Genomic DNA, 14,913 nt, shown 5'->3' with positions numbered 1-14,913 from the left:
GAATACACACTTAGGTATCTTTTTCCACCACCGTCCCCAATTACAATTTAAATTGTCCCTAGTTAAAGAATATATTATTTTGATAATGACTCCATAGTAACTGGTACACTGCTTTCAGATGTCACTTTTGCGGTTCATCTTCTCTCTGAGTGTGTTCAACATGGACAACTTAGACTGATGTTATGGTTTAATTGTATTTTTTTAGGCTATCTCTAACTTGAGTCTTGCAATCATCCCAAAACTAATGCATTTCCGTCCCCAGGAAGGCGGGACCCCCTTCAGTTAGAGTCCTGCACACTTTTGAGAAAAATGATCTGAAGTTTCATCCTTACCCACATAACGAGCTGGATCTGTACGGCTATCCGGAGCAGCAGCTGTCTGAAGTGCGTCAGCTCGAACGTGGCGGCCGAGTGCTGGATGCAGAGGCTCAGCAGGAATGCCGGCGTCAGCTTTGGTTCTTCCCCGCTGGGGTCCAACATATCCAAAACCTCCTGCAGGACTCGCTCCTCCTGCTCCAGCTCATAGCTCACCAAAGCCTCCGTGCCTTCCAGGTCCCTCCAACGAGGCGGTGAAGGCTTCCTCCGGAGCCTTTTCATGGCGATGGAGGAGCCACATGATAAACAAGAGGAGGATGTCTTTGCATCAGAGTTCGGGCAGAGCGTGTTCATCCACAGAGGAGTCTGCAGGGACCCTGATGTGCTGGTAGGATCCTTAAACATGAACAAGTAGTGTTTCCCCAAGCTAACCAGGTCACCCGGGTTCAGTTCCACTTCCTCTTTCAGGAGGAAACCATTTCTGGTCACAGGGGCCCCATGGAGAGGCTTCAGCATCGTCAAAGTCTTTCTGTGCTCCCCTGTGGAGGTCAGGGTGTTCGAGTCCAGGCGTCTGACACAGCAGTGCTGAGGCAACACGTCGGGAGCAAAGAGGAGGATGTCCACCTTTAACCTCTCCTCATCTTCTCCATTACAGTGCTCCCTGCAGCAGCCAAAGATGGTGGTGGTTCCACTCATCAGGTAGATGACAAAATCCTGCAAAAATAAGTGTTTTGTTCAATTCAGGGCTGCAAATCAACTTGATTTTTGATATCATTTGATCTTCCATTTGATTTGCAAATTAATCCATTTATTAAATGTAAGAAATTAGTGAAGAAGACGGTCACAATGTCCTATTTTCTCTTTTAATGTCTTGTTTTGTCAAATCACCCAAATATATTCAGTTTACAGTCAAATCCTCACAACTAGGAAGCTGGAACTACTGCAGGTAATGTTTGGTGCTTGTGCTTGAAAAATGCTTTAAAGCAATAGTTCAGATGTTTTGAAGTGTGGTTGTATGAGGTACTGATCCATAGTCAGTGTATTACCTACTGTAGATGGCGGTCAAGTGTATGCTGTATATACAATATTTTCATCCGACAGCCATTTCTGCCGGTGAAGCCGTTATCTTTACTCTCTTTACAGTCATCTGACCTCGCAGCACACAGGAGTTGCTGGTCTACTGCTGCCTCAAGCAGTTACTTTGTTTGTGGTTTGGTGTGGATTTACCAAAGTCACGTAATAAACGAACCTGTCCAGGCAATAGAACAAACAATAGACCAACAACTCATGTGTTCTGAGAGGTAAAATTACTGTTTTTGTCAAAGGAGTCTTGTGGCTTTGCAGAGAGCATAAATAACAGCTTCAGTTCCACGTCGGAAACGTCTGTCTGACTACGAATAAGTACCTTAGACAACCACACCTCAAAAAATCCTTTGGTCTATAAAGAATAATTGCCTTCTTAGTCCAACCAACAGTCCAAAAGCCGGAGCTATTTATTCTACTCTAATAAAAGACACATTTTCACATTGGAGAAGCTAAAACCATCTAAGTTTCTTGAGAAACGACTTAAACGATGAATCGATTATGAAAACAGAAGCTGGTTTATTTATCTGTTTACACATCAGCTCTAGTTTGATCCCATACTCTTGATGTGAGACCTGTTTCCCAGTGACGGTCAACGTGCAGGACGAGATCTGATTTGCTTGTGTAACATTTTGGAAATGAACCAGCAGTGTGCGTGTGAACAGCAGAGTGATCGGCCTGCACCAGCAGCGGAAAAGAAGGGATTAAGAGCGAGGCGTCGGTGATGTCCGTGACCTCGGGGGTCACCAGTAAGCCTGTTAGTGATGATACGGTATCATCGGTGCTGGTAACAGTCAACGTGGAGGTAGAGCTGCTACGTCATGTGTTACCTCCTACACTAAATCTGACAACAGATATTTAATCCAGATTACACACTTGATTAGGTACACCTGCACAACCTCATGACATCCAATACAATTGTCGGTGTTTATGACGCCTATAATGTTCATAATTATATGTTTTAGCATTGAAGCCATAGTAACGTGCAGAATAATCCCTGCCTCCTTCATGTCTGTTAAAGGGAGGCCAACATTTTGTTTAGAAACACCTCTCCAGCACAACACTATTAACTACAACCTCAATAATGAAAAGATATAATTGAATCTGACAAGAAAAACTGATTATAAACTTTGTAAAGGTAGAAATGATGGCATATCTGTTGTATGGATTGCAATAAATTATACATATAAAGTGGACATTCGGTCAATGTGTATAATGCCTTTTTTATTGCTGTGACTGTTACACTCCAAGAAATAGATCTTGTTCCTTTGCTTTGGGTTCAGCTCTTGTTGCAGAGTTACATTAGTCCTGCTGCGGTGCTACCAGAACCAGCATCCTGCACAGTCAGCATATCTCCACCAGTGGGGATGAACTACACTGTGAGAAAGAACTTCATGTTCCTGGGAATGAAACAACCAACCACAGCCTGGTTTATTGTGAAAAAAGAGCTAAACTAAGTGATTCATACTGACATGAACAGGGACGTGCACTGGAGGCAGAGTTTAAGATCCTGGTCATGAATACTGGTGTGTAGATGTACTGTAAGAAAAGCTTCTGTGTAGTTTATCCTGCTCTACAGAGTGTCTTCAGAGTTATCTCCTGGTTTTAAACGTCCTGACCAGGTTTCCTTCAGACTGTCTGGTGAACACTTTCTTCTTCATTGGGACACGATGACTCGTCACTTCTGAGCCTACAACACACCTCATGAGCCAAAACCACAGTGTTTCCATCCTCTCTGGCCTCCACACAACTCTCTGACTCTGAGGTTCTTAGCGTAAGAAGTTTAATCCGACACTCTCATGTACAAGTTTACACCCTGTTGTCTCTTTAAGCTTGTGGTTGGCCTCCGCCTGCCAACACAAGCACCTTGTGAGGCCTTCAGGGACCTTATTACAACAGTTAAATCTAAAGAAAGATCATGACATCATGGTATCTTTATTATTACATTAATTTAAAGAGCTGTCTTCGGTTGACAGTGACGGTACTTTTTCAACTCATATCCCTCAAAACCTTTCTCCGGTATATTTGACCTTCTGCAGAAGGATTTGTTAAATACTTAAACCTACAGTGATGCTTTTTAGGGACTGGAGGATATTTGTAAATATTGTCTGTTTCCACTTTAATGTGGACGTACTCTAAGAAAATGAGACAGTTGGTGCAAAAGAGGCCCAAACAAAGATACCTTTAGTAAATACACAAAAGAGAAAGCAAATAATCTTTGGCTAGCAAGCAAAAGGGTTTATGGGAAATGAAGTCTTAATTCTGAGAAACATCACTGGTATAACACGTGCCGCTCGTCATAATGACCAAAGTCTTATCTGTATCAATTTTGATAATTGTTGATTAATTTAAGTCATTTCTTTAGGCAAACATGCCAAAAAATGATACAGTTTCAGCTTCTCAAAGGTGAGTATTTGTTTTTATCTTCTATTGTAATAAAGCTAATATTTTTGAGACTGTTGGTCAAACAAAACAAGGAATCTGAAGACGTCACCTTGGGTTTCCTAAAGTTGTGACATTTTTCACTGTTTTCTGACAATCAATCAAAAAAAATGATAATCACAGAAGATTTTAATAAATGTAATCATTATTTGCAGCCCTACTTACTTGTTCTACCCAAGTTTACCAGTTAATTTGACCATTACACACCAGTGTTTAAACGTTGCATTACCACATTAGCTGATAAATGATTGTCTCTCACCTGTCGGTGGCTGTAGCCCTGCAGCAGGAGGAAGTACGGGAAGTCGAATGGTGGGTGAATGGAGTACTGGGTGGTGTTGTCGTCGCTGCTCTCCGTCTCCTCCTTCTCCATGCCGAGACGCAGCACCTCCTTGTCGGCCTCGGCCTCTGGATCCTCTCTGAGCGCGCTCTGTTGGGCCCGGCTGGCCTCCTTCCCCATCGTGGACAGATCCATCTCGCTCAGACTCCTCCAGATCCCGAGTCCGTCCACGTCCTCGCCACTGCCGTCCACGAACAGCGAGGTCACTCTGGAGCGGCTCTTCTGCAGCTTACGAGCCTGAGCGTTGATGCCTGGATCGACAAGAGGACAGCGTGTTGAACGTAAACTGTACATGTTCGATCTACAATGTGAAAAACACACTGTTGTATGTTCATCATGAAACAGTGTGCAAGAGCTGATGTCTGGAAAGCACAGGAAAGACCACTTATAGTCAGAGATTTAGACATAATGTACAATAGATCCCCTTTTTTTTACCATTATTGTCAATAGGTCACATCTCATCCTTCACATGTAACATGACACAAAATCAAAGATTAAACAACATAAAACATGTAGAAGAGATTCAACTTAAAACTTAAACTTTCCAGATATAAAAGCAAAGGGTCGCAAAAAATGTACTTTTAGTAAAGAGCAAATTTTTCTCATGATAAAAATTGTGATAATTGATCGAGGAATAACTTAAAGGTCTGAAAAGTAATTAATCATAATTACTCACTTGTATTTTCTGTTAAGATCGAGCATGTTGTTTGGAAGATACAAAATAATAGAATAGCTTTCCTAAACCAACTTGATTTTTTACATCATTAAAAACGATGCACAAATATTCCTTCTTTGCTTTTGCATCTAGTTTGGAGATTTATCTTCTCAGATCTCACTGGAGTAAGATGAAAAATTAAGATTAAATACAAGAGAAGCATTTATCGATCCCAGAGGGCAAATTGAGTCGTTGCTGCACAAGGACAGAAATAAATACAGATAAATAAACTCATAAATGAATAATAACAGAGGTACTGTATATGGACCGTGTACCTTTACTTATAGCTACTATCAGTCATAAAATCATGTTTTCAAGTAAAACCTATTTCGCTTAACACTGAACAATGTCGAAAAATCACGCTGCTCAATCAAACAGACTCCAACTCAACGTTTCACTGCCCTGGCACCAACTCAAATGAAACACCAGCAGAGAGGAAAGAGAGGAAATGTGCGGGGAAAGTGAGATGTGACCACCGACTCTATCTGACTCCAGCAGCCGTTCCGTCGGCCTGACGTAACACAAACACTATTCAGCTCGTTTGGAGCCATTAAGCGCCGAGGAATGTCCAGCGAGCTCCGGCTCCACAGCCGGCAGCTCTGTCGCTCTTATCAGCTGTGGAAGTGGGTGTTTCTCCACATTGTCCAGCAGCAGGGTGACAGACACTCGTAATGTAGAGGAGCGGGTCAGTAAGAGAACGAGGGTTTGACTGATATTCACCAAGTTCTTTTTATTACATAGACTATAAGTTTCAAGTCAATGTTTGATCTTGAGTTTTGTTGTTCTGATGTTTTTAAACCCGTTCAAACATCATTAAGACCGTTATAGGAAACTAAAAATCATTAATCAAAACCCAGACTCATTTATTTAAAGGATCAATTCAACATTTTGGGGAATTTCTTTGTTTTATTTCCAAGATTTATATGATTAATAGCACTCCTGGTAAATATGAAGTCTGCAGCTGCTTAGCTTAGCTTAGCATAAAGATTGGAAACAGGAGGAAACAGCTAGCCTGGCTCTGTCCAAAAGGTGGGAAATTCCACCTGCCAGCACCTCTAAAGCTCAATAATTAACACGTTGCATCAGCGTTATGTTCCAGACTATTTCCTGGCGAGGTACAGTCACCTCCACTGGTTGGAAAATAAATAGTCCTGCACATGTAACTCCTCCAAAACTTCTGTTTGTGGACGAATGAAACACACAAGATCACGTGTTGATTAAAGAGCTTTAGAGGTGCTGGTAGATGGAGTTTGTTACATTTTGGACAAAACCAGGCTAGCTGTTTCCATTCCTTATGCTAAGCTAGGCTAACTAGCTGCTGGCTAGCTTCATATTTACTACACAGATATGAGAGTGGTATCAATCTTCTCATCACACACTCAGCAAGAAAGCAAATAAACATATTTACCAGATTGTTAAACTATTCCCTTAAACTCAACATCTAAACCCAGACTAATAAAATCAATTTAAGTTGTTAAATTGAGCCATACTGTACCACATATTTTTAAAAAGCAGGGTACAGTAGGTGTTTATGCACTGTATAATGTCTTCTTCTTCTTCTTCTACATTTATTCAAGTTACCTTTAATTCAAAACATTTTAAATGTCAGCAAACTCTGCATCAACTGTGCTTAAACTAACATCCGTTTGAATAAATAGCTCAAACAAATAATCAGTTAAATGCAGAGTTAACACACAAAAAGTGTGATTTAACAAAGCAAAAATAGTGCCAAGAATATTACTGATTACAAAGCCAGACTATTGGTCTAACACAGAGAGAAGTCAACAGGGAGCAGGAAGTGAGAGCTCTGATAGGAAGAACAACACAGAAGTGAGCGGCCACTTTCTGGAGGGAAGAGCTGAGCGGAGCCTCGATGTTTCACGGGGCCCTGAAGGGGCCTTGCAATAAAACAAAGATAAGAGTGGGGCCGACCTCCTCTATCCTTTACCACAGCTTTTGTTTCCTCCTGACCTCTCTCACATGCCGGCCCATCTCCGCCGTTCTAGCTGCTGATAAGCCGGACAATGAAGGCTGTTAGCCGGCAATAAGAGACAAGGATAAAGGCTCCCCATGCCACCAACACAGAGACTGAGTGAATGGTTACCCAGGCGTGAGGACGTCAGGGTCACTGAGTTGTACTGAAAATGGTTAGATGTGTGCTGTTTAACTCCTCTGAACCCCAAAACCCACCGACCGGATTGAAAAGCATGTTTTCTTTAAACAATTGCTAAAACTTTCATCACAGCCAGAAGCTTTAAAAACCGCCATTATCGTCAGATTTTCGTCTTTTCGACGGTCCTTGAACACATCACGTGTGACGAATGCTTCTTAATTTATGATATTTCATCTAAAATATGTTTCATTTAAAATATCGCCCAAAATAAACCTATTGCTTTAACCAGATACTGTGAAAAAACATTCAATTCTGAGCTCCTCAGAGCAACTATGAAGCCATGATTGACTCGTCTGAGACCAACAGTCACGTGACAAAAACTCTGTGAAACTTCGACTGAACTGCTTCTGAACACAGAGCAGAGAGGAGAGGCTGTAAGTAGAGGTTGTAAAAATGTAAATAGTTCAATACATAGAGCACATGGAGCCTCTATTTTTTCCAACATTGGTAACACTTGTGGATACTTGGAGAAATGTTGGATATATATAATTCCAGAAATTATGAAAGAAATTCAACTTTTTTTAATTTCTTCTAGCCATGATTTAGCTGTTTCCATAGCTATGCAGGATTTATATATTGCAGTTGAAATCAAGGCCACAGAGAGTAAAATGTGACCGGAGCAACAAACTGCTTTGGGGTTGAGATTGTTAAGCGTAGGCCCGACCTCTGCTCTCTGAAAAAGACGTCGGCTAAAGCTACCACGGTGTTGGTCGACGTGCATACCTGCTGTGACGGTGTCTCTGTCCTTTAAACTCTGCTCTTCAACGCTCGCTCTCAGCTGGATTTCGAAGCGCCTGGAGAAGCCTTCCTTGGGTTTCCAAAGTGACTGCAGCATGAGGGGCTTCTCGTTGTCTCCCACCACCCGGAAACACTCCCTCTTCCACTGGTTGTCTGCGCCCGTCTGGCCGATCACATCGCAGAGTACGTAGTTGTTGGCGTCTTCTTTTTCCAGGCAGTACCTGAACAACGGAGGTGGACAGAAGAACCACGGGGGGGGGGTTAATGATTGATATAGCAACCTGAAGATCACAATTTACTTTTTTAGCCTTCATAGCGGCGCTGCTTTAGGGATGGAGATGACGCTCCACCACTTTGGTCTAGACTGAAATATCTCAAAAAACATTAAACTGATTGGTATAACATTTGGTACAAACATTCATGTGCTCCTCAGGATGAATTGCCCTAAATTTGAGGATTCTCTGACTTTCTCCTCTAGCATTCCCATCAGCCTCAACTGTACCTTGTGCTAATTAGTAAATGTTTGCACGCTAATGTGCTGATGCATGGTAAATTATCTCTGCTTAACGTTAGCATTTAGCTCAAAGTACGGCTTCACAGAGAGAATGTCTGTAGACTCTTAGTTTTGTTTTTGATTAAACTGATTAATCATTTAGATCATTACATTTTAGGAAATAGTATAAATGGTTTTAACGATTCCCATATTAATATTGCTCAAATTCTCTCTAAAATCCAGTTCAGATTACATTTGAGGTAAGAAAGAGGTCGTGCAGTAGCAGAAGCCTCATTTTATTTCTAAAACACTGGTTTGAAAAGTTGTTTACATGGTTCAGGGGATTTGAGAGGTGGTGAGTCGTATCTCATGTTTCACAGCTGGTGTTTCTCTGATTGATTCGGTACATCACTTGTTCAATTGATCCTCAGTGGAGTTTTTCCAGACTTAAATCAAATGTTCAAGTCATCTCAAAACGTCTCACCTCTCCAAGGCCTCCTTCACCAGCTCCTTTGCACTGGACTGTGTGGTGGCCAGAACGCTCTTGTAGTTGGTCCCCTGACAGATGTCGCAGCCAAAGATCTTCAGGATGCCGGGCACAGACATTTGACTGGACAGCTCCGACGGGTCGTCTGCAGCCTGCAGGTCACCGGCCGTGGTTCCGCTGCCCGGCGCCTGGCCGCGGCGCCCACTGTTGGGGCTGTGGTTGAAAACAGTTGAAAGCCTGTTGTTGTGGCGGCGTATTTTGCTCTTGGCCGGCTGCCGGACGCCAACGCTCTCCGTGGAGCGGACGGTGATGTCCGAGTTATTGGACCTGAGAAGATGACACACACTGTTAGGTGACCAGCCTCAAATATACACAATATTTATATCCAGACAGATCTTTTATACAGATGTTGAATACACTTATTGTAAGTCGCTTTGGATGAAAGCGTCTGCTAAATGACTGTAATGTAATATAATGTAATATCTTTTATAGTGTGTGACTGTACAGAGTGACTTATCACAAACACAGACAGTTACAGAAATGAGTTACTTTTTTCCGGTACTTTTACATTTATATCTAACAATCTTTCCACGTAACACTGTAATATATCTCACGTGGGTTTTATACTACTTGAGATATTAATTTGGGCACTAAATATGTATGTCAAAGGTGAACAATTGTCTTGGCGAGTAAAATGGGTTTATATATCAAACATGTGATTTAAGGCAAAAGGGAAGAAGTTAATGAACTTTATAAAAGCTGGCAGGACTGTAATGAAATAGTGATAAAAAAACAGTAATTCAGACTTCCTGCACAGATCCATTGCTGGGGTTCTTTAGGTATTTGTTCATGTTTATAGTGTTAACGTTAACCTGAATTCAGACTTACTGCACAGATCCATTGCTGGGTTTCCTCCCCAGCTTGGCCAGACTCTTCTTCGGAGAGCGGATCAGTAAACCCACTGGGAAGTTTAGGGCTTGTTTATTTACGTGGCTGCTTCTCTCCTCCGAAATCATTATGGTTTTATATTCACGTAAACACGACAGAACTACTGATAGAGTCAAAATGACCAGAATATAAATAAAGCATTCTTCTAATAGTCCACCTCCAAAAAAAAAGACCCTCAAAAATCACAAACAGGTGTGTAAATACTCCAACAGTGTGTCTGTATCCATTAAACTGAAGTTATGACAGTTATTTATTCCCACACACGTTCGAAGAAATCAAAAGAGCGTCAGTTGGTCCAAACTTCCGAAAAAACAAAACGGTTTTCTTGAGGATAAAATCCAAACTGAGATGATCATTCAGCAGCAGAAGAAGAAGCAGAGACGTTTCCACTCACTGTTCGTTCGCTTCAGCTGGAAAACGAGCCGACAAACAGCCCGGGTCCATAATAGTAATAACCGTGAGGTCCGTTAACTGTCCGCCGGTGAGTCTGGACCGGACTGAATGAAGCGAGGAGCCACTGGAGACACGAGCTACTGCGTGTAACGTCACCGCGGCGTCACGAGCACTGGGAGGCGGGACTAATCGCACACACACATGCACACACATGCACACAAACGCACACATGGGGGACCCACGAGTGACCGACGTCTTTGTGGAGTCCTACTCTGTTTCCTCATTAAAATATTAAACTGGATGAAATATGAACATAGTATGAAGTACATAAATAGGTGGACTAAGTACTACTAAGTAACTAAGCACATTTACCCAAGTACAATTATACTTTGATTTATTTTTTTTAATACTAAAGATGCTTTATTGTCATTGCATGTTACACACAATGAAATTTGGTTTGGCAGCAATTCACTCCACATAGCAGAATACAAATAGATTAAAAAAATTGATTTAATATATAAACTGAATAATAATAATTATATACAGTATATACATGGCGTATAACATTATAAAACATAAAATACCATACATGCTTAAGTAACATACTGTAAACAGTTTTATTATCAAGTAGATTTGCACACAAGGAATTTGTCTTGGGTTATTGTTGCATAACAGTAAATACTTTGCAAAAGTCAAGAGACATAATTTAAAATAGAAAAAATCTCAATAGATACTATGAAAAAATACAAGAAATACATTGTTTTTCTGTTGGGCAGTTTAATCTGTAAAAGTGTATCACATTTTGCAAGGTTATCATATGTTTTATGTATAGTCTGAATATGTAAAGTAACTAAATAAAGCTGTCAAATAAATGTAAAATTAAGCTTTAAAGTTATTTCTGTTTAATTCAAGATCTCGATTAAACCGAGTCTAAAAAAAACATAAAACATTGGCAAAAGTATGAGAAAATGTTGCATGAGGGATATTATTTATTTCTTTGTAGTTTATTTCTTTAGTATTGTTAATTTATTATCAGCCTTTTATCAAAAATTAAGTAAGTTGCAGGCACAGTGGCTCATACGATGCAAAATGAAGGGAAAACTGTAACAAATGATATTGCTTGTATATTATTGTACTACATTGTGGTTTATATGTTGATACACAATACCGTTTGATATTATATATTGTCTAAGTATAAACAACCTTATAAAACTGTGTACAATCCTGTACTAGACAATTAACCCAACGCTTCAGTCCTCCAGCTGAGGCTCATTTGCTCATTAAGAGCTCCATCTAGTGGCAGTAAAGTTGAACTGTCCCACAGCTTTTTTTGTAATTCTCTAACACACTTCTTTGAAAACACTACACACTGTTTCTTACATTAGACACAGATACAAGTATGAAATATCTTGCAATCATCAGGAAAAGTGAAAAGTACAATATTTCCCGTTCAAAATGTGATGGAATAATACAAATTAATATTTAAGTAAAGTACAAGTACCAACAAAATGTACTTAAGTACTTGAATAAATGTGCATTCCACCTCTGGGGTAGCTGTGCAGGTTGACTGGAAAGCAAAGGAGTAATCTGTCCCGGATACTGCATGGCTGATGAGGGAAAGTGGAAACAGGTGAGCAGGTGAATGAGAGAGATTCAGGTTACTGGGAACGGTGGGAAAGTCTGAAGGTAACTGGTGGTACGAACATATCACCCCAGGTGTATCCTCTGTACATTGGCTTCCAGTACGTTTTAGAATAGATTTCAATGTTCTTTTATTTACGTGAAAGTTACTAAATGGTCTGACTCTTTGAAATATCTCAGCTCTTTTATCCCCGTACACAGCTCAAGCTTTGAGAGGCTTCTCTCTATTCCTGTCTCTCGGCTGAAGACTAGGACAGACCTTTGAGATCATTTGTGTGTTGCCCTTTTAGCACATTTTTATGAATACATTTAATTATTATTATGTATATACTGACACTTGTGATTGACCCTGCATAAGTTACTGACATTCAGGTGTGTCGTATGAGTTGTGTGTTTCCCTACATGTCCTTGAATGTACCAGAGAAACCCGGTAAGCAGCCACATCTGAGTGCTCCCACGAAGTTAAAGCTCCTAAAACTACCTGCGTCTCTCTGGTTCTCTCTTCGTCACTTGGACTCATCCCAGCTGACATCTGCACATTTTTGTCTTTGTTTGACTTTTGTTTTGCTTTCACTTTCCAACACTTTCCTCTCCCTTATGCTCACATCTACATCACTGATACAGACACATGCGACAACTGTTTCTAGTTGTTTGCTTTAATGCAATAAATATGTTCAATTTACTGTCAACCATGTGTGCATGTCAGTATATGTCATGGCCTAAGAGCCGGGTTATGACAAATTACATGTCAACACATTAGTAATTCAACATTTTACTGATGTTATTAGTTTTTAATCCAAATTGTAATGCCCAACCATTTGGCCACCAAGGTGCTCCATATTTGAGAATTTCCTGACACCACTTTAGCACAAATGTCCTTTATGATATGCCACCACTAACACCTGCAGTACTTAACAAATATATTCTTTTTCACACTGCCACACACACTCAGCCAGTGAAGTTTTGTGGTATTGAGTAACAGGCTGAGAGGCGGATGTGACTGAGCTCCACCTGCAGCTGCTGTGCACAGCAAAGAGACGGCAAAGATTCAGGTCAGACTTGCATCTTTACACTTTTCTGCAAACGACATCTTTCTGCAGTCAGACTGAGTGCACTATCAATCCAGTCAGTCAGTTACTCTATTTAACTGCGCTGAACGTCTATCAGACATGTTAGAAGCTGTTTTCCAGGATGCTACCGGAATGAATGGATCTTACTTATTGAAGAAAAATAGAGAAAAACATAAATCAGGAAGGGAGGGACATGCATGCAATGACAAGACACTGCATGGTGTCATTTTGATTACCAAGTTTAACAGCAGCACAAAAACCGACCATATATTATTCATCACGGTGTGTTTATGGGATAAAAAGAATAGGCCAAAGATATTGGACATACTTCAACACAGTTTAGATATATTATTAGGTCTGGCAGCACCATATTCCTATTCATTGATTAAGTTATTTAAATTAATGCAGAGAAGAAATTCAAATTAAGTAGCTTTGACAATAATATATAACCCAAATGAGCTTGTTTACGATATTAACAAAGGACATTTTGTCATTAAACATTTTCTTTCTCTGGACAGGTTGATAATAGCAGAATAAAGCAATATTAATTGATATTAAATAACATTTCCAGGAAGCAATCCAGCACTCGAGGTAATCAGATTCTCCGTCAAGATAATGTTCATTGATTGGTGCTAAAATGTCAACGCTGACATGTTTTATGATAACACTGCTGCAATCTAACTGTGTTAGTTACAATACAGAAGTTTGTTTTACACGTGCAATAAATGCACAACATTAAACTGTTTACTTTCCAGTGTGATGAAGGGCTCCTTTACAGAAACGGTAACTAATGCAATTGAACTTTACCGATTCAGTATGTTGCATACGATGTTTAACAGTTCAACTTTTTTTGTGTGTTCTTGTGTATACGTTCGACTAAACCACAGTTGCAGAAGTACTGAGTAGTATTTGTGACCGTCCACTGATATAAAGCGTTCACTGATGAGAAAGGTTAGTGTTGAAAATATGAGGAAAGGAAGAGGAAGCTCAAGTTAACCAGAAAGAGACAGTGAACTTTTAGGTTTTTCTGCTAAATAAAAGGAGAATGGAGGAGTCAACTACAAAAACAGAATTTAACATTATTAGGTTTTCGGCACATTTCACCCTTCGTGTTGATAAATAAAATGCTTTGTGCACCACAAACAAAATTGCATTCACCTCAATTGCATAAATAAAAGATGCATAACTATATTGTAGCCTACATGCAGACACAAAGAGAGAAAACAAGTTTAAATTGAAACATGTTTTAAATCTTAATGATTCATCCTAGACTTGTTTAAGACAATTAAAAATACACTGCTTGTAATAATAATTTGTGTTTGATTCGTTTTTTACCATCAAAAAGTTTGATAACCTTTATTATTTGTTTTTAAATTATCTTAGGCTATATTCTGCCCTCATTTAAAATCCACAATATATGAATATGCAAGTGTAGTTGATTTTAAAAAGTCCAGTGCTCACTCATTACCACATTATGTCTGTTTTATTTAATCAACAATCAGCAAATTGAGGTTTTTACATTTCTGTTTACTACAAATTGAACAAACGTCATTTAGTGGTGCTTTCATGACGTAGGACAGAGCCAGGCTAGTTCTCCCCCGTTTCCAGTCATTATGCTAAGCTAAGCTAAATCGTATCATCCGCTCACTGTATTGTCATATTTAAACAAAATAACTTTTATAGGAGTTGAAATGCAGTATTCTTACCTGTAGTGTAGTAGCCTACATTGTTGAATTGGTACTTTTACTAAAATATTTGAATAGTTGTGTGACATGTGAGCTGTTGGAGTATGTTTTAAAATGGGATTCATGCTCTTTCTGCATTGTGTTGCATTCACATTTGATCAGCTTTGACCAGCTGTGTGCTGTTGTAACTGTTATAACTACCTGTCGTAGCCTGGTGGTGTACACTGGTTTCATCTGTATACTTCTACTTTACTACATCTTGCAGGATTTGTTTTTAACTGTTACTCCTTTACATTTCGCCTATTTGTCAGCATTAGTTAATTAGTTAGTCACAAGTGGAGTTTTATTTTGAAAATGATGGCGGAAGTGACTGTAACGCGCTCCGTGGCTGGTA

General features: G+C 39.9%; 1 protein-coding gene and 1 long non-coding RNA gene across 2 annotated transcripts in view; one reads left to right on the top strand and one right to left on the bottom strand.

Annotated features, from left to right (window-relative positions):
- LOC142945166 (ras-associating and dilute domain-containing protein-like) overlaps positions 1–10,216 on the bottom strand; it is a 28,206-nt gene extending 17,990 nt beyond the window's left edge. Inside the window, exons 1-5 of the mRNA XM_076086578.1 lie at positions 9,671–10,216; positions 8,780–9,109; positions 7,788–8,023; positions 4,099–4,427; positions 333–1,028 (exon numbers count right to left, since the gene is read on the bottom strand). Coding sequence (XP_075942693.1) covers positions 333–1,028; positions 4,099–4,427; positions 7,788–8,023; positions 8,780–9,109; positions 9,671–9,798 — 1,719 coding nt within the window. The 5' untranslated portion in view covers positions 9,799–10,216. The remainder of the gene's footprint in view (positions 1–332; positions 1,029–4,098; positions 4,428–7,787; positions 8,024–8,779; positions 9,110–9,670) is intronic.
- LOC142945167 (uncharacterized) lies at positions 823–4,923 on the top strand. Its single transcript, XR_012952925.1, has 2 exons — positions 823–1,013; positions 4,115–4,923. It is a non-coding gene; the product is annotated as an uncharacterized LOC142945167 (long non-coding RNA).
- Positions 10,217–14,913: the final 4,697 nt, after the last annotated feature.

The sequence above is a fragment of the Anarhichas minor genome, unplaced genomic scaffold (genome assembly GCF_050575085.1).
Source record: "Anarhichas minor isolate MPS153535 unplaced genomic scaffold, ASM5057508v1 ptg000007l, whole genome shotgun sequence".
Classification (NCBI taxonomy): Eukaryota; Metazoa; Chordata; class Actinopteri; order Perciformes; family Anarhichadidae; genus Anarhichas; species Anarhichas minor.
This window is presented reverse-complemented; position numbering and strand designations above follow the sequence as displayed.